General features: G+C 39.1%; 1 protein-coding gene and 1 pseudogene across 2 annotated transcripts in view; both read right to left on the reverse strand.

The window, feature by feature from the left end:
* Positions 1-3,942: 3,942 nt before the first annotated feature.
* The window catches only part of VPS26A (VPS26 retromer complex component A), a 33,938-nt gene continuing 17,974 nt past the window's right edge, over positions 3,943-19,906 (reverse strand). The window contains exons 3-9 of the mRNA XM_081105008.1: positions 19,512-19,587; positions 18,200-18,356; positions 17,429-17,593; positions 15,672-15,778; positions 11,083-11,151; positions 8,877-9,019; positions 3,943-5,649 (exon numbers count right to left, since the gene is read on the reverse strand). Of these exons, the coding sequence (XP_080961134.1) occupies positions 5,536-5,649; positions 8,877-9,019; positions 11,083-11,151; positions 15,672-15,778; positions 17,429-17,593; positions 18,200-18,356; positions 19,512-19,587 (831 nt within the window). The 3' untranslated portion in view covers positions 3,943-5,535. The remainder of the gene's footprint in view (positions 5,650-8,876; positions 9,020-11,082; positions 11,152-15,671; positions 15,779-17,428; positions 17,594-18,199; positions 18,357-19,511; positions 19,588-19,906) is intronic.
* Positions 11,856-14,503, reverse strand: LOC308529130 (small ribosomal subunit protein eS25-like; annotated as a pseudogene). The gene is made up of 4 exons: positions 14,474-14,503; positions 13,900-14,197; positions 13,619-13,691; positions 11,856-11,902 (listed from the first exon to the last, which is right to left on the reverse strand). The product of its transcript is annotated as a small ribosomal subunit protein eS25-like (transcript).

Consider the following 19,906-nt stretch of genomic DNA (forward strand, 5'->3'; position numbering starts at 1 on the left):
TGTAAGCGCTTACACATTAATGCGGGCTGTTTGTGTACATCGTCCAAGCAGCCGGTATGTCACAACTGCGTAGCAAAAATATGCCCTCTGCACCCCGGCCAAAGTTTAGTTTCATTTGCATTGGCTGGATACTGTCCTATGAGGTGGCAACATATTAAATTCAAAATATGCTTAGATCTTCCACCTTTCAATTATACTTAAAAATTAGGATCTTGCAACTTGAATGTGTCATGTAATATGTGAATAGTGTGTCAAGTAGAATTCCAGTAACAACTGGTTATGTGCCTTTGATTCACAGAATACTTTTTAAACAGTGTGACACGAGTATTACAGTTGGACCCATACATTGTTCTAAAGGACATGTTTAATTTTATAATCACTAGGAGGAAATAGGTTTAGCAGTTTATTCAGATATTGAGTGTGTATGATAAGCACAGAGTATCCCAAACAAAACAGACTGAGCCCTTAAGAGGCTTAAACCCATTGAGTTCAAGTCTTTTCCGTGCGGTAAAGCAGCGTCCTGGAGGTGTGCACAGCACGCCCTGCCGCACAACGAACGGACATCTTTGCCTGATAGATGGAGATGGTGTCAAGACCGCTTGGCCAGGAGAGCCTTACTAGAAGTTAGCTGGAGTGCACGGAAGGTGGGTAATTCTCTAGAGTCTGGCAAAACTGGAGCTGAAGCTGTTTGTAATAGGGAATTTAAACTTCATCCTGGAATCAAATCACTATGATTTTAGGTAGGGGAGTGACGTAAGAATTATGCTCATTGGAGAGCCTAAGAAAGGATGCATTATACATATTTAATAATGTATTTTCTTCACTATGCCTTTGTGTAATTGGAAACTTAAAAAATGTTACATTCCAATCCAGACTAGTAAAAGCCCCTGAAAATTTCCTTTATATACTACTAGAGGCCCAGTGCACAAAAATTTGTGCACTCGGGGGGGGAGGGGGGCCCCTCAGCCCGGCCTGTGCCCTCTCGCAGTCTGGGACCCCTTGGGAGATAACGACCTGCTGGCTTAGGCCTGCTCCCAGCTGGCAGAGGGCAGGCCCAGTCCCTAGGTGCAGCCCCTGGTCAGGCTCAGAGCAGGGCCGATTGGGGAATTGGGGCACCGCCCCGTCATGCACAGAGCAGGGCGGATTGGGAGGTTGCGATGCCACCCCCAGTCACGCTCAGGGTAGGGCCAATTGGGGGGTTGGGGCACCGCCCCGTCATACACAGAGCAGGGCGATGGTGGGGGGGGGGTGGTTATGATTCCACCCTCAGTCACGCTCAGGGCCGATTGGGGGCTTGGGGCACCATCCCGTCACACTCAAGGCAGGGTCGATGGGGAGGTTGCGGTGTCATGCACAGAGCAGGGCCCATCAGGGGGTTGGGGCGCCGCCCTCTATCACCCACAGAGCAGGGCCGATCAGGGGTTTGGGGTGCCGCCACTCTCACACTCAGGGCAGGGCCAATGGGGAGGTTATGGCTCTACCCCGTCACACACAGAGTAGGGCCCGGGGGGGGGGGGGGGGGGGTTGGGGCCCTGCACCCTGTCACACACAGAGCCGCAGGGCGATCAGGGGCGCTACTCCCTGTCACGCTGATCCCGGTGCCGGGAGGCATATTACCCTTTTACTATATAGGGTAGAGGCCTGGTGCATGGGTGGGTGCCGGCGGGTTTGCCCTGAAGGGTGTCCTGGATCAGGGTGGGGGTCCCCACTGGGGTGCCTGGCCAGCCTGGGTGAGGGGCTGATGGCTGTTTGCAGCTGGTCACACCCCCTTCAGGGTGGGGGTCCCCACTGGGGTGCCACTGGCCAGTCTGGGTGAGGAGCTGAGGGCTGTTTTCAGGCTGGGGGTGACTGAAGCTCCCAACCGCTCCTTTTTTTCTTTTTTTTTTCTTTTTTATTCTGGGCCAGCTTTAGCTTTGAGACTTGGCTCTAGCTCTTAGGCCTCCACTGCTGAAAGTAGGTTTCTGGCCTTTGCTTACAATGTTGCGATCCTGCTGGCTGAAGCCCGGCAGGTTTCTGGGGTTTTGTTTAGCTTCTATGTTTGTTACATAGTTGCTTGCAGCTCAGAGGCCTGCAGCGGCAGGCGGGGAAGCAGGCGGGGAACGTTGGAGTCCTCTGTCACTGAAGCAAGCAAGCCTCATGTTAGTTTCAAGCTGCCTGGCTGCCGGCCGCCATCTTGGCTGACCGTTAATTTGCATATTGCCCTGATTAGCCAATGGGAAGAGTAGCGGTCGTACGCCAATTACCATGTTTCTCTTTTATTAGATAGGATATTCAAAAGATTCAGCTGAATATAAAAGGAACATAATAGAAGACTACTGACTCACATAATTAGAATTGAGTATTCCAACTACTTCATCCATACTAAAGGGTTCCAGAATATGCCACTGTAGCATAAAAGTTTTAAATATTTGAGTTCCTGAAGTCCCTATCTGCCTAAAAGCAGAGCCTCCAAAAGACTCTATCATAAATCTCTTTGGGGAGCAAGCAGGGGAGATGAACTCAGCACCAGACAGACCTAAATAGACTCTGGCACAAAACTATCCTATCTACCATCTATTTTCCTAAGAACCCATGTATTTTTCCTAAAGCCGTTTGCTTTTCCATGTCCTTTCTCCCCCCAAATACTAAGAAATTATTTGTAAGTGTCCTTTACCCCCCCTTTCCCCTTATCAATTAGATATTTAAGCCCCAAATGTAACCACCCCTTTAAGTCACATTTTCATAAATTCCCTTATACTCAAATCTGTTTTTTCTCCTGCTAATTTTTCTGTCAGTTTCATTAGCAGGCTCCCAAACAGATGTTAAAGGTTTTCCTCCCCAATTCAAAACAATGAAAACTCTTCACTTGTGAGAAAAATAACTATTCAAATGGTTCAGACAATAGTCTGGGTAGCTCCTTTTAATGCTTATGTCCAGGCCCCTGAAATTCTGATTTTAGTGGTCTGGGTAGGATCTGGCATGGTTATTTTCAAAAACTACTTAAGTAGCCGGTTTGGATCAGTGGATAGTGCATCGGCCTGCCCAGGTTCTATTCCAGTCAGGGCACATGGCCAGGTTGCAGACTCGATCCCCAGTAGCGGGTGTGCAGGAGGCAGCTGATCAATGATTCTCTTTGATCACTGATGTTTCTATTTCTTCCTCTCCCTTCCTCTCTAAAATCAATAAAAATATATTTAAAAACAAACATGCAGCCAGGATTGAGAACTTCTGGATTAGAGATTGTACGCTATGAAAACACAAATTTCTTTTCCAGTTTACCTCAGATTAATTGGCCAGCTTTTTACTCAATTCACCAAGTACTAAATTCAAATTTTTATTTTTCAAATTGGTTCTGCAACAAAGTCAAGCAAAGTGAGTAAGCATCCTATTGTTAGGGGCAGAAACAGAATAGTGGAGACTAGCTGTAAGAAATGTTAATCATGCTTTTAACTGTGATTGTCCTGTTTTGATTAAAGCAAGCACATTCTAACCTGGCTGAAAGTTGTCCACTCTGTAACCATTATACCTTGCCTACTTACTTCCCATCCTGTGATTTCTACTTTCCCAAGTAATCTTTGTCCTTCTACCCAATATAAGTAGCTGGCTTATGGGGAGGGGTAGAGCAGACTTTTGTACGTAACCTGCTGCTCTCCCATACTGCCAGCATTATTGGAATAAATGCTCATATATGATTCAACCCTGTCTCTGCTTAATTGGCTTAGTGGAGGCAGCCTGGGCCCATTGGTTATCCAGTTTCTCCATTTGACAGTGTTTTAAGCCACCTAATTAACAACTTTTTTTTTTTCACCTAATTAACAACTTTGTGTAGCTATTTAAAATTGAAACTGGCAGTATTAAAAATTTAAATTTTCATAATTATAGCTTCCTGAACTGTTGAGCAATCTGACAATGAGAAGAGATCTGAGAAAATAATTATTTTAATCATTTAAAGCAAGTTCAGTATCTGTTTCAAATTCTTTATTATACATCATGGTCACATGATTTGAGGCTGGATAAATACAATTGGTTTTCAAATTTTCTGTGAATATTTTCTAGATTACTTCATGCAAGTGACCATGAGAATATTTGGCATTTTTAAATTTTGAAACTCTGAACAGGCACTTACATGAAAGGGAAATATGACCATTTACATATATCCACAGTTAAAACAGATGCTCCAGCGCATGGTACATGGAACCTTTTGCCAGAAAAGAAGCTGGTTACTGACCATTTTATCAAAGTACCATTGTAGTAAAACAAGTTTAAAGAAATGTAATTTGGATTAATTAGCTTACTCATAAAGTAAGGTTAACTCACAAGACTTGCACTGAAGTGTATAAAATATATTGGTACAAAAACCAATGAATCATGTGGAGTAGTTTCACACAACAAGCTTCGTTGTTTTAGTTCCTACACCCCACATTTAGTGTGTCTGAGATCAGACCTTAGGCACATGACTGCAGCTTTTTTACAAACTTTGAACAAATTACTTGAATTTAGTATTAAAATTTAAACAGAGCGGGTGAAGTTTAAAGTTGAGTTTGAACGAGCCCAAGTTCCAATTTAACAAAAATGATATTGTCCCAGATCTGGATAATGATAAGCTCATTAACAGGTCCACCTGAATCACCCCCATCCTCAAATTCTCTCCTTCAAAGGGAAGAGAAGATTAGTGAGGTCAAGAAAATTATATTTGCATATATGTGGTAAAAAGATTCCTTAAATTAAAAAAAAATTTCAAAGTATCAACAGAAAAATTATAGAGATTTAACAAATTCTAAATGCCAACATAGACTCAACTCCACATTGCAGAAAACATACAGTGTACCTGCTGGACAGTAGTAGCAGAATGGTTACTTCTCATGACAGGAAAAAAAGGCTGTAATAACATGCTACATAATTTCTGCAAGGAAAAAATTAATACTTACCACAGAAGACTTCAAAGAATAAAATTCAGGAAGCTTTGGAATGGTAGACTCAGAAGCACCTACAGTGAAACATTCCATTTGCATTTCTCAAATACACATGTAAGAACATAAATGTAGTACTCAAAAATATTAAGATGCCATGTTTTAAATCTCTGTAGGATGTAAGGGCCACTCAGGTTTTCCAATTTTATTTGAACACAAAATATTTAATTTTGCATGTAGAGGATAAGAGGTAATTATTGGCATGAAAAAGGAAAAGAAACTGGTTTACAATCAACATTATGCATAAAGAAAGCAAAATTACAAATACCAGCCTACTCATGAAAATCTTTAATGTTTATACTGATGCATATATGAGTGCTTACCATCAAAGTGTGCAGTAAAAAAAAACCAACACGGCAGCTTAAGAAAGTTCCAGTGTTTCAAAGAAAGCACTTTTTTAAATGTAGTATATGTAAGAATATTTAGTTATATCATAAAATAAATGCAGCGCTGTAAGATAAAGGAAGACTATTATACATGGACTTTTGGCCTTCCCCCTGCTTCATGCTGCAACCATCTTTAATCAACTGAACTTAATCTCAACGGTTCTAAGAGTTTTTATTTTTATTTTTTTCTCTTATTCAGTTCACATTTCAGGCTGTTCAGGAGATGCCTGTGATTCTGGTGATTCAAATCGCTGGTGAAAGTTTGTTCTCTGTTTCCTCAGTTTTTCAGGAGCTTTTCTCCATAAAATGATCTCCTAGTAAAAGAAATACAAGATGCCAACAAATCAATGTTCTCATATTATGCCTTAAATTTTCATCATGAAAATGCTGCCATTTCTATTTTAACCAAAACAAAATTTGTCCCTACTAAAGCCCTGATTGACCTACTTTCTTTTTTTTTGGACCTACTTTCTTATAGTTCTAATCTTGGAATGTCCTTTCTGCCAACTCTGCCCCCACCAGCACACCACCACCACCAATCCAATGTGGCACAAAATTCTAGCTACTGCTGATTTAAAGAATAAATCTCTTCTTTGGTTTGCTGTTCCACCGTCCTTATCCAAGTTAAAGCCCTGTCATTTCAATCTCAGATTCACTACCAGATTAATCTAAAACAGTGCTTGGATTGCTCTTCAATATTTCTCAGGCAACCTACAGACAACCTCCAAGCAGGCTTTCAAGGTCCTCCAAAACCTTTATCCAATGTACCAACATCACTCCCTTCCCTCTCTAGATCCCCATCCCCCACCAGCCAAACTGAGTTACTCTCTGCCTCCAACACACTCCAAATAAGCTTGCCCTTATCTTCCCCTATATATTCTTCAACACTCTATGCCTCAGCCTATCTAAATCATACCCTAACCAATCTATCTTGAGAGCTCTTCTCTTCTGAATTCCTAAAATTGTTTTCTGCATAAAGACATGACAGGCTGTTTTGGGGTTGTTTTTTTAACCAACATCAGAATTTAAACATCCAAATGAAGGCCCATGGGAAGCAATATACTTATTCAGCAGAGCCACAACTAATTTGGAAATTGTAAATTTCATGTAACCTATTTTAAAATTTAAATTACCTATATTTAATTACACAGTATGTGGAATGGAATAAATTTTGTCTTCTAAATTACTGTCAAACTATTAAGTTTTCTGTTATTTAACTTACATAATTTTTTCCCATATATGTGCAATGTAAGAACCTCGAGGCTAATGCATGTTTTTATAAAAGGTAGTTTTTGTATTCTTCATAGTACTCAGCACAAAATAATTTCTAATTAGTTTTGAACACTCAACTGACATGCAGATACTTATTAATCTGGTTCAGAATACAAAAAAAAAAAAAAAAAAATTCTAACCTGGCCGGTGTGGTTCAGTGGTTGAACCTATGAACCAGGAGGTCATTCTTTGACTCCCAGTCAGAGCACAAGCCAGGATTGCAGGCTTGATCCCCAATAGGGGCATGCAGGAGGCAGCTGATCAATGATTCTCATCACTGATGTTTCTATATTTGTCTTCCTCTCTCTTCCTCTCTGAAATCAATAAAAATATATATTTTTAAAAATTCTAATCACAGTCCTAGCTGGTTTGGCTCAGTGGATAGATCACTGGCCTTCAGAATAAAGGGTCCCAGGTTCGATTCTGGTCAAGGGTACGTGCCTGGGTTGCAGGCTCAATCCCCAGTAAGGGGGGTATGAAGGAGGCAGCCAATCAATAATTCTCTCTCATCATTGATGTTTCTATCTCTCTCTCCCTTTCCCTTCCTCTCTGAAATCAATAAAAATATATTTTTTAAAAATTCTAATCACAATCTTCATTCAAAATCCACCAAAGGCTTTGATTTTGAAATGAGAACAAGTTTTGTGATAAAACATTTTATATAAAAAAGTATTACATTTGGGTCATCTCATGGACATTTATAATAGAATTAATAAGAAAGTAAGGGAAACCCCAAAATCCATCAAATTAATTCAGTCATTAAAAATGTTAATAAAAAATATTCAAGACACTGCTGAGTGAAAAAGAACATGCTTTATGTGATCTAAACACATGCACAATTTTGTCTGGAATATTAATCACAATGAATGTGGAATTTTTGATGACCTTTACTTCAATTTGTTCTTTATTGCCTGTTTTTTTTATTTTATTTTATTTTATTTTATTTTTACAAATAGCAGGTATCTACACTAATAAAAGAGAAAAATGGTAATTGGCGTACGGCGATACCTTTTTCATTGGCTAAACAGGGCTATATGCAAATTAACTGCCAACTAAGATTGGCAGTTAACTGCCAACAAGATGGCGGCTAATTTGCATATGTAGGCTCAATGCAGGGAGGCGAAAGGGAAAGCAGGAAGAAGCCCCCTGCCACTGACAGTGATCGGAAACCCAGGGGGGAGCTAAGAGCTGGGGGGCAGGGCAAAGGCGGCTCTGGGGCCACCTTTGCCCTGCCCCCAAGCCATGATCGGAGAATCAGGCGCCTTTGCCGCCCTGGCCAGTGATAGCAGGAAGTAGGGGTGGAGCCAGCAATGGGAGCTGGGCACGGTTGAAGCTGGCAGTCCCGGGAGCTAGGGGTCCCTTGCCTGGGCCTAAAGCGAAGTCCACAATCGCGGCGCCCCCCGCTGCCACTGCAGGTCCCCGCTGCCTGGGCCGGACGCCTAGGCCAGAGGCATTAGGCCTGGGCAGGGGCGGAGCCTGCAATCGCAGGGAGCTGGGGGTCCCCTGCCCAGGCCTGACACCTCTGCCGGAGGCCTCAGGCCTGGTCAAGGGGCCGATCCGGTGATTGGTGATCAGAGGGTGATGAGGGTCAACTCCTCTGGCTGAGGCATCAGGCCTGGGTGGGGGGCGGAGCCGGGGATTGGGGGGATATGATGGTCCCCTTGCCCAGGCCTGAAGCCTGGGTCAGAGGCGTCAGGCTTGGGCGGGGGGTGGAGCAAGCGATCAGAGGGAGATGGGGGTCCCCTGCCCAGGCATGATTCCTGGGCCAGAGGCCTCAGGCCTGGGCGGGGGCCAGAGCCAGTGATCGGGGGGAGATGGGGGTCCCCTGTCCAAGCCTGACACCTTTGGCGGAGGCGTCAGGCCTGGGCAAGGGGCCGATCAGGCGATCGGAGGGTGATGGGGGTCAACGCCTGAGGGCTCCCAGTATGTGAGAGGGGGCAGGCTGGGCTGAGGGACACTCTCCCCCCCCCCTCACCCCCACCCAGTGCACGAATTTCATGCACCGGGCCCCTAGTTGCTTTTATAAAAAACAAAACTCCTGAGAAAAATAAAAGTCCTGCTAAACTATTGCCCATTCCAGAGGCTTGCAGAATGACTCGGACGAGATCTATTCTCCACAATACAATTCCATTCACGCTACTTCCTTATACTCTCAAGTTTTCACTTATTATTAACCCACTTGCTCAGTATAATAAAACTTAGAAAAATGAGTTAGTTCAGGTTTTTATAACTGCCAGTGAACAAAATACCAGCATGGGTAGCACCATACCTGCTGCTTGAAGTACCTTCTGTCTTCCTCATCAACAAGGACCAGATTCAAAAAGTACCTTACTGAAAATTTTTTGTTCACATCTCTCATTGTTGGAGTTGGGTCATATCCCGCTAAAAATAGTCTTATTGGAATTGATTCGCCTGAAAGAAAAGCAATTTCCATTGAATTCTAAAAGATTATTAAATATAGTCACATTCCTAGAACTAATCTTTATAGAGAAGATACCAATGCTTCCATTCCTGAGTGGGCAGCGTAAGTAAAACTTTAAACCAGGGTTTCTCAGCCTTGGCACTGTTAGCATTTTGAGCTTGTTAAGTCTTTGGTGTGGGTAAGGTCCTATGCACTGTAAGAGGTTTAGCAGCATCCCTGGCCTCTACCCACAAGATTCCAGCAGCATTTCCCAAGTGTGACAACCAAAAATGTTTCCAAGTATTGGCAAATCTCCTAGCGGTGGGGGTAATGAGCAGAGAGGGGTGATAGTGGCAAAATTGCCCCTAGGTGAGAACCACTGTTCTGAAGCCAGAATGCCTGAATTCTAATCCCAACGCTACAGTCGGCTGGCTGCGTGACCTTCATCAAATTACTTAACAATTCTGTTCTGAGCTCCTCATATGTGAAATGGGGAACCAATAACACCCATCTTATAGAGAATTTGTTAGGACTATGTGGGTTAACACTAGATGTAAAAGGCTTAGAAGAGTGCCAGCAGGTAAGTGCTGCTTTAGTGGTTTTGTTATCTTCTGCTTTCACGAAGTTCACCATAATTTCTAGTCATGTGTGTAAATTCTTGCATACTTATTACTAATTTATCCAAAACAACAAATATGTTCAGAATGATGACATTCCTTCACTACCAAAAACAAACAAACAAAAAAGGTTGCTATTCACATTCTCATGGCTTCTCTTTTCCTAGGGTAACTGTTTGCATATTGTTTGGAATCTTTTTATATAATACATTTCTTGTACACATCTATTTCCTGAGATATAAAACCCATCATTTTACATAAAAATTTGTGGCTGCTGGAATTTTACCAAGGAATATTGCATAATGTAACAGCACACACACGGGGCTTGGAGCCAGAAAGGACTGGGCTCAAACTCCAACTCTACAATGATTAGCTACTGAAGGAAACCAGAATATGTCACCACAAAATATGTCTCTGACGTTATTTTGAGCCAAAGGCAATTAAGAAGCAGCAAAAGCAGAAATGCCTCCCCCTTTTTCTGCCTAAAGGCAGGATACAAATTTTCCTTTTACTGGAGACAGATTCATCAGCCCAGGGATGGCACCAAAGGAATCATCAGTTTCCTCCCATGTATTTACACTCCCACAGTTTGCCACCCTTAGAAGCCTAAAACTTACTTTTCTTTGTCTAGTCATTGCTGTCCAAATTTACTGTCCTTTTGAAGATGCTAAGCCACCACTTTGAGTTACCTTTCGCTGAGGTTTCTCTTGCACAATGTGCACTGCATACATTAAACAAACTCTCTGTTCTTCTCTTAGTAATCTTTTTGTTCAACAGTCCCAGCTAAAAATCTAAGATGGGTAGAAGTAAAGTTCTGCCTCCCCTACACTATATCACCTTTAATAGGTTTTTTTAACCTCTCTGCATCTTGGTTTCATCTGTGACATAAGGAATACCACCACCCAACTCAAAGGTGGCATGGAACTTTAGAGCACCTGGGAGTGGTTGGCACAATAGCTACTTTTTTAAGTAATTACTAACAGAGTTAGAAAAAGCCAAAGGCATACATTTAAAATGATAAACATTGGCTTTATTATTTTACACACTGAAGATTATCTAGTAATGGAACTGCTTATTTTCTTGGGGGCTATAAGGACTCTAGAATCCCACAGGAATTAATGCTCACCTATATTTCACCTTATGTTCAGCAAGAATAAAAAAGATTTACAGAGATGAACTACTATAACAGAATACAATAAAAATTTACAAATTCAGAAATAGAGAAGATATACATGCCTTCTAAATTCTAAATTTAAACAGTAAAAAAATTAAGCCTTATTTCAGACTACAAAGTACTATTATAGTCTTCTCAGTATATATACAAAAATGATCTTAAAAACCATCATTTTAAGAATTCACAAAGATTCTTATACTACATAAATACTTTCAAACAAAACTATCATGAACACTGCTGCTTGCACTCCCTATAACACAAAAGAAACAAGTGAAAGTGTTACCTTTGACTGGTGCACCATCCATTATTTCGTATTTAGCAATTGTTTCTGTTTCTGTTGTGGTACTGGGTCCTAGTGCAATAATGTAAATGATATTAAATATTTCCATAATATAATTTCCAGTTCTTCTCATTTTCCTACTACATTATTTTAGTACTAATTTATCTTTCTATTTTGTGAAAATGTTGACCATTCTTTTTTTTAAAAATTGATTTCAGAGAAGGAGAGGGAGGGAGGGAGGGAGAGACAGAAACATCAATGATAAGAGAGAGTCATTGATCGGCAGCCTCCTGCACACACTACACTAGGGATTGAGCCCACAACCTGGGACATGGGCCCTGACCAGGAATCAAACCGTGACTTCCTGGTTCATAAGTTGACGCTCAGCCACTGAGCCATGCCTGGCAGGCTTGACCATTCTTTTCTATTTCCTGCTCTACATGTAACATACTTAACACTCAACTGAATGTTTCACTCCCTTCTTCCTTAAGATAATATACAGTGCAAGAATCTTCTTCACGGAGTTCCTTCTATAGGTCCCAAAACCTGATAAATTGGAAACTAGCAACCCAAATCAGAACTAACCACTGACTTGCTAGTTTTCTCTGCAACACCCAAACTGTCTTTCCCTTGCAGTTAAAGTTAACTTTAACATAAACAAAATATGTTTGACATATAGTTCTTTTATGTTTTAAAATTATATGGGTTTTTTTATTGTTTAGAAAGAGAGGAAGGGATAGAAACATCAATGATGAGAATCATCAATCGGCTGCCTCTTACATGACCCCCATCACGTTCCCCACCAGGGGATTGAGCCCACAACCTGCAACCGGGGCACGTAGCCTGACAGGAAACAAACCCGGGATCGAACCTTGACCTCCTGGCTCATAGGTCGACCCTCAACCACTGAGCCACACATGCAAAGACTAAAGTCTGTTCTGGATTATGACTACAGATTATTTTTTATTTAAAATTTTCTAGAATCAAACAATTTTTATACTCAGAAAAAATGTTTCCATAAACAATTTTTAAAACCACAAATGGGAACCTGAAGTTTGGTTTTAATGTCTTTAAATCACTGTAACTTTTATTAGCAAGTGAAACATAGAGATTAAGAAATCATAAATGTTTATCATTATGATTACCAATTATACACTCTTAAAAAGTGTTACCTAAAATCATTTTCAGCCAAAAAACCAACAGAGCTATAGGGGACAAACTAAATCTATATACTAAACAAAATTAAAAAGCAGTTTATGAACCAATAAATGATTTGGGGACAACTGGTCAGCCATCTGGGAAAAGTAAAGTTGCATCCATACTTCATATCTTACATCAAGACAAATTCCAAATGATTTAAAAATTTAAACAAAATCCCTAAACTATAATGTATTATTTTAGTAAAATCAAGCTAAGAAAATTATTCTTAGAACCTCAGTATGAAAAAGGACAAACTGTCACAAAACCCAGAGTCCATAAGAAGAAAAACTAATAAACTAAATAAATATCAAGAACTTCTACATTGCATAAAGCACCATAGCAAGACAATCTGGGGAAATTTTTTTTTTCTGCTCTTAACAGAAAAAGATCTTGATTTCCCTAATATATAGTTTCTATAAATACGAAAAGACTAGTAATCCAATGGAGATGGGGCAAAGGATATGGATAGGCAGTTTATAGAAGAAATACAAAAGGCTTTTATACACATGAAAAGATGCTCACCCTCACCCAGAATGAGAAAGTTAAATTCAAATAACAGTGGAAAACTTCTTCTCCCTAGCTATCAGATCAGCTAAAAATGTTATAACCTTCTGATGGTGAGAACAGAGGAAAAAGAGCCACTCCCTACATTCATTGCTGGTAGATGCAAATTGTTACAAACCCTAAAGAGGACAAACTGGTATTGTGTATCAAAATTAAAAATGGCCGAAACCAGTTTGGCTCAGTGGATAGAGCATCGGCCTGCGGACTGAAGGGTCCCAGGTTCGATTCCAGTCAAGGGCATGTACCTGGGTTGCGGGCATATCCCCAGTAGGAGATGTGCAGGAGGCAGCTGATCGATGTTTCTCTCTCATCGATGTTTCTGACTATCTCTCTCCCTTCCTCTCTGTAAAAAAATCAATAAAATATATTAAAAAAAATGAATATAATCTTTGAAATAGCAATCCCACTTCTAAGATTTTATCTTACACACACATATATACACACAGGCAAAATGACATTGTTAACTGAAGCACTTTTTGTAATAACATAAGACTGGAAACCACCTGTATGAATACCAATAGCAGAGTGGTTAAATACTAGTACATACATCGAATGGAATACTATAAAAAAAGATGAAGTGTTCTTTCTTATATATTGATATGAAAGATCTCGAAGATACATTACTAAGTGAAAAAGCAAGTCTATACTGTATGTAACCATTTAACTGAAAAGGGGGGCTATAATACAGAGGAACTTACATATATATGCATAAATAGAAGGAATTATTTATGTAATTAAGTTTTATTTTTCAAAACGCGCACCTGGTGAGACGGACCTGTTGTCCATGCATCTTTACCAGCATCTGGGACATCCCCACCTTTGGTGTTTCTGGTGTAAACTACTTGAGCTGTGATTTGAAACTAGTTCATTGTTTGTGCTATTGATTTTTATAAAGAGGAGAGGGGGGAGGGAGAGGAGTAAGGGAGGGGGAAGGGGAGAGGGGGGGAGGGAGGGAGAGAGGAGGGAGGGAGGGGATTGAGACATGATTCGCTGTTCTGCTTATTTATGCATTCATTGATTGCTTTTTGTATGTGCCTTTGCTTATTGGGATGATACTCTGAGTGCCTGGCCAGGGCGGGAAACTAGCTTAGTAAGTCCTTTACTAAGGAGCTCCTTAAGGGCTGCCCTGGCCAAGGAACCCTGGATCTTCAGTCTTTTAAGAGATAACAGTGGGCTTATAAGCTTATAGTGGGAACTTCCTTACAGAGTTGGTCATATGTTGCTTTGTCAAACAAGACTAGATTATTGAGCTTGGCCCGAACTTTGCCTTTGGACCATTTCTTTTGGCCATGCCCCCAGATTTGTCTTTCTTGGCCAACTCTCTAGCATCTTTCTTCTTCTTCTTGTCCTTGGGCTGCTACCAGAAGAGCAGCTGCTACCACGGCTGCTACGATAAAATGCTGGGCAAAAAGGAAGTCTAGAAGGATTTAAAAACTTATAAATGTATTACCTATGAGCAGCTGAGGTACAAAAATAGGACATTTTTTACTGTATAGTGTCTTATACTTTATTTTTGAACCATGTGAATTTGTTTTTAGTTACCTGCAGCCAACCATGTTCCAAAAATATTAAATGGACAATTCCAGAAATAAACAATTCATGTTTTCAATTGCTTGCTGTTCTGAGTAACATGATGAAATCTCGTGCAGTCCCGCTCCATTTTGCCTGAGACATGAATCATTCTTTTGTCCACTGTATCCACGCTATGTAAGCTGCCTGTTTGGCACTTGGTACACATACACACACACACAGGCGGTGCTTGGTGTTGCAGTGCTTGTATTCAAGTAACCCTTATAGTACCTAACACTATGTCACCACGCCTACAACATTCAGCTCACTCCATCCCATCACACAGGCACTGCAGCATCTCACATGATCACAAGAAAGGTAAATACAGTCCAGTAAGACATTCTAAGAGAGACACATTCACGTAACTTTATTATATAGTACTAGTATAATGTTGTAATTGTTCTTTTTTATCATTCATCTCTTACTATGCCTAACTTATAAACTTTACCATAAATCTGTACACACAGAGAAAAAAAAAGTATATATAGGGTTCAGTACTATCTGTAGTTTCAGGCATCCACTTCGGTCTTCAAATGTATCCCCTAGCCCAGTGATGGCGAACCTTTTGAGCTCGGAGTGTCAGCATTTTGAAAAACCCTAACTTAATTCTGGTGCCATGTCACATATAGAAATTTTTTGATATTTGCGACCATAGTAAAACAAAGATTTATATTTTTGATATTTATTTTATATATTTAAATGCCATTTAACAAAGAAAAATCAACCAAAAAAATGAGTTCGCGTGTCACCTCTGACATGAGTGTCATAGGTTTGCCATCACTGCCCTAGCCACTGGCCAGTGCTGGTCACTAGTTAGAGCATCGACTCCTGCACCAAAGGAGTGTGGTAGGTTCAATTCCCAGTCAAGGTTACATGCCTGGGTTGCTGGTTCAATCCCCAGCCCCAGCGGGGGTATGTTCGGGAGGCAATCAATTTGTCTCTCTCCCACTGATGTCTCTTTCTCTCTCCCTCTCTTTCCCCCTCCCTCCTTTCCACTCTCTCTAAAAATCAATGGAAAATACCCTCAGGCAAGGATTAACAATAATTAACTAGTTAATTAATTAGTTAAAATGTATCCCCCATGGATTAGAGGGTACTGTATTCAAAAATCAAATTTTAAAAAAACATAAACGACTTACTGCCAGCAATATTAAGTATCAAAGTTAGTATCTAATGTAAATTTTATGTTCAAATAATATTTTAAGATTTTAAAATTTCAACTAAACAGGAATTTTCATTCAAATACTCTTTCAACTTACCAATTCCTGTGATCTCTTTTTTGATCAGTTGTAACTCCATGTGTTGGATTTTTATTCTTACTAATAAGAAGTAAATTTTTCCAACAATCACATCCTTTAAATGATACCTTTGGAGAAAGAATATATCTCATTTATACCAAATATTTAAAAAACAAAGAAAAAGAGTAAAATAAGTCCTAAAGGCTTTATTAGACATCTTTGGATTAATAGCGATGTAAGAATACCACTTTGACTATTCATACTGTTTAATGTTCCTCTTTTTCAAAAAAGTATTAATCATTTTACAGTGTGCGCTGCTTAATGGTGGGCAAATGTTCTAAGAAATGCATCGTTAGGGGATTCTGTTGTGCAAACATCACAGGGTGCACTACACAAACCTAGATGGTATAGCCTACTACACACTGAGGTTTATGGTATACCACTGTTGTATATGAGGTGTGTTGCTGACCGAAATGTTGTTATGTAGCACATAACTGTACTATAAAAATAAGAAATCAAACTTTTACTTGACTTCAATACATCTCAAAAGGAAGAATTAACCTGATTATTGTTCCTTACCCAGAGGTTAACTTAGTTTCCAAAGAACTTAAGCATGGAAAACCTTTTCTTATTTTATTTTTTTATTGATTTCAGAGAGGCAGAGGGAGAGAGAGAGATAGAAACTACAATGATGAGAATCATTGATAAGCTGCTTCCTGCACGCCCCCTACTGGGGATCGAGCCAGCAACCCCGGGCATGTGCCCTTGACCAGAATGGAACCTGGGACCCTTCAATCCACAGGCCAATGCTCTATCCATTGAGCAAAACCAGCCAGGGCGATACATAATTTTTATGGATGAAATTTTATGCCTGTAATACCCCCCTATATAATCTAATGGGAGTGTGGGACTGAATACAGACAAATCTGAATAGTTGGAGCTGGGCAATGGGTACATGAGGATTCATTATACTGTTCAGATACTTTGGTATGTGTTTGAAAATTTCCATCATAAAGCTTAAAACAGCATTAATCTATAAGTGCCCAGCCCTAGCCGGTTTGGCTTAGTGGATAGAGCGTCAGCCTGCTGACTCAAGGGTCCTGGGTTTGATTCCAATCAAAGACACATGCCCAGCTTGAGGGCTTGATCCCTAGTAGGCAGGCAATTAATGATTCTCATCATTGATGTTTCTATTTCTCCCTCTCCCTTCCTCTCTGAAATCAATAAAAATATTTTTTTTAAAAGAGCCCATTTCAATAAAAATACAACATATATAAACATATGCACCTCTCCCTTCTACATGGAAAAATATGAGAATATATTGTGGTTAAATGGTAAAAGTGAAAATTTGTGATATTTTTATTTCCTTTGACTTTCCCACATTATCAAAATTTTCAATAATGAAAATGTTTATTGTTTATGTTGTCAAAAAAATGTATTTTTGTTTAGTTTTAAAAAGATGACCAGGCTAAAGTGATGTCGGGCCGGTAAAATCAATTTTTAGACATAAGGTTTAGCTGCCTTCTGAGATTGTAAAATGCTCTATAAAAAAATGACCAAGTGGAAATTTTTTAGGAATAGAATATAAAAGACACTTGCACTGAGTCAAAAGCCAGAACAAACTCCTACTAAAGTTTATTTCAGCTCAGAGTTTCTGTTGGTCTGTTAACAGCAGATTAATGTCAATTCTACCCTCATGTTGACCAATTTGCAAAAACCTGAAAAGCTTACTTCTTAATCTTCCCTGAACATTTAAGCTGTTTGTGAAAGGTACTTACTTTGATTTATTATATTCAAATTCTATGTGTAAACAATCTTCAATGCCCACTTCCATCTTAATAGAGTTGTTAACATCAGGGTAGGTAGCAAGCTGGTGAACAATAAGATCATATTCTTTTACCAAGTCTGTCAGTCTTCTTACTATTGTCACTTTAAGAAAATACCTATAAAGTTAATAGAAGAGTCAAGTTAAATCTCCTATGATAAGTTTCAGTGTTTTAAAAAAACAAACATTAACTGTTTACTCAGCTTTCTCCTTGCTAGAACTCCTTGGGATCAACTTCATTTATTCCATGGAGTTCTAATTTTTAAATAAATGCCCCCACCATGAGAAAAAAAACACAACAGTTCAATTTTAAGACCAGTGTACATACTTTTTAGATAAATTTGAGAGCTAGCATCAAGCCTACTGGAGGAAATCTCTCTAGACCACTCCTTAATCATATAGTAAATGAGATCTGTTGGGAAACTAATGTATTTAGAGGGTAATCCATTTACACAACAAATAAAGTACCTAAGGAACAATTCATACAAAGGAATCATGTGACTAAAACTTCTCATAATGGGGTTCTCTAAATCTATAATGATAGAAGGCTCTTATTATCTCAGATCAGCATTAGCCACACAAAACAAAATATTTGACAAAATTCCTAAAAACCTTAAGTCTTCCAGTCCAGAATTATAACAGAAGTTCTATTAAGACATTCAGCAGCAACCATTATTCTGTAGTTTTGACTCTACCTACAGTTTCTAATACACCTAATTCATACCTCAAGCGGACATTGGCACCGATGTAAGATTCATATGGCTTTTCAACTTGCATAAATTCAAAATCATAACTTCTGCTTTGGGTCAATTCTCCAGGTAAGGCTAGTTCTTTCACTAGGTTTACAAATTCGTGAGTATTACTCTTGTCATTGAAAAGTTCTAAGAAATTTTAAAAAGCAAAAAGACCAATTATATTTAATATCATTTCATTAAAACCCACACTTCTACCTCCAAAGCAAGTAAAAATTCATTCCTTTAATGTAGTGAGGGTTTGCCCAATATGAAGCTAATTTAAGACACATTTCCAGCAATTATTTGAACTTCCTCCCTTTGAGGCAAAAGTGTTTTATTCCTTTGCTTTGTTAGGCAAATTGATAAAACTAAAATCAACTATCAGTTAATTACTATAATTTGCTCAATATAATCTCATCTAGAATAATGTGAATAAGCACCCATCCATTCCAATTTTTATACTTTAAAAATATACAAAACTTAGATTTAAAATCTATGTATACAGTATTATAAAGACCTATTTCCTCTTTTCTGAATCTGCAGCACCAAAAATTTATACAGTTATACTGCTAAATCAAGAATGTCTCTAAAATACATGTATGGAAATGTACACAAGTTGATCTAGGTCAATAAGAAATTACATCTTGCCCTAACTGGTTTGGCTCAATGGATAGAGCGTTGGCCTGCGGACTCAAGGGTCCCAGGTTCGATTCCAGTCAAGGGCATGTACCTTGGTTGAGGGCACATACCCAGTAGGGAGTGTGCAGGAGGCAACTGATCGATGTTTCTCTCTCATCAATGTTTCTAACTATCCCTCTTCCTTCCTCTCTGTAAAAAAATCAATAAAATATATTTAAAAAAAGAAACTACATCTTTCCTTTTCACACCGAATTTTCTGGCACACACTAGATTTACAGGCACACACTAGATTAGGAAGACAAATGGCATGGATAATTAGAAAGTGATGGATGAAGGTGACATATAATTGTGAATAAAGCTGGTGAAAAAAATTGAGGCAGATGGAAATTTCAATGAGTCAAATAATTTACCTGAATTATTTTTTAAGACTGGTAGCTTACATAACTCCTTTCATGTTTAGTAATTAATTTTAACAATAAAAGCAGGATGAGTCAAACAATTCAAAGAAACATGATTTAATGTTTATAAAGTAATTCCTTTTATTATACAAAATCAATTCCTTCTACAAAGCTAAATTCTAATTCAATTATTTAAGTGTGCTAAATCCAATCCTCTTCAAACTCAGTTATCAAAGAAAAAAAGTAATACTATTTTACAACTCACCAATTTGACCTACAAATTCAATTCTAATTCCTTGATGTTCTAGCCTCTTTCCAGGTTGCTTAAAGGCTAGGTTTACCTGCCAAAACATGAAATTGTAAGAGATGTTAATCCTTTGAGTGGGCCTACCAGTTGATTCCTTCCAGATGAAAGCAATGTGTAAGAATTTCACGTATTTATTTCTGAAGTTTGAGACACCACCAAATACCTAAATCATGATGAGTACAGAACATATCACTTTCAGCTTTTTGTAACCAAGAGTATCTTGTTATAATTCCTAACCTTAAAAGCAATGCTTACTGTTCTGTGTGTGCTACTCATCCTAAAAACATAATGTCTAAAGATTTAAATTTTGAATATGATTTATCTTACATACTTATGAGAAAATATATAATCTC

This window comes from Myotis nattereri (genome assembly GCF_964212035.1).
Source record: "Myotis nattereri genome assembly, chromosome: 13".
Lineage (NCBI taxonomy): Eukaryota > Metazoa > Chordata > Mammalia > Chiroptera > Vespertilionidae > Myotis > Myotis nattereri.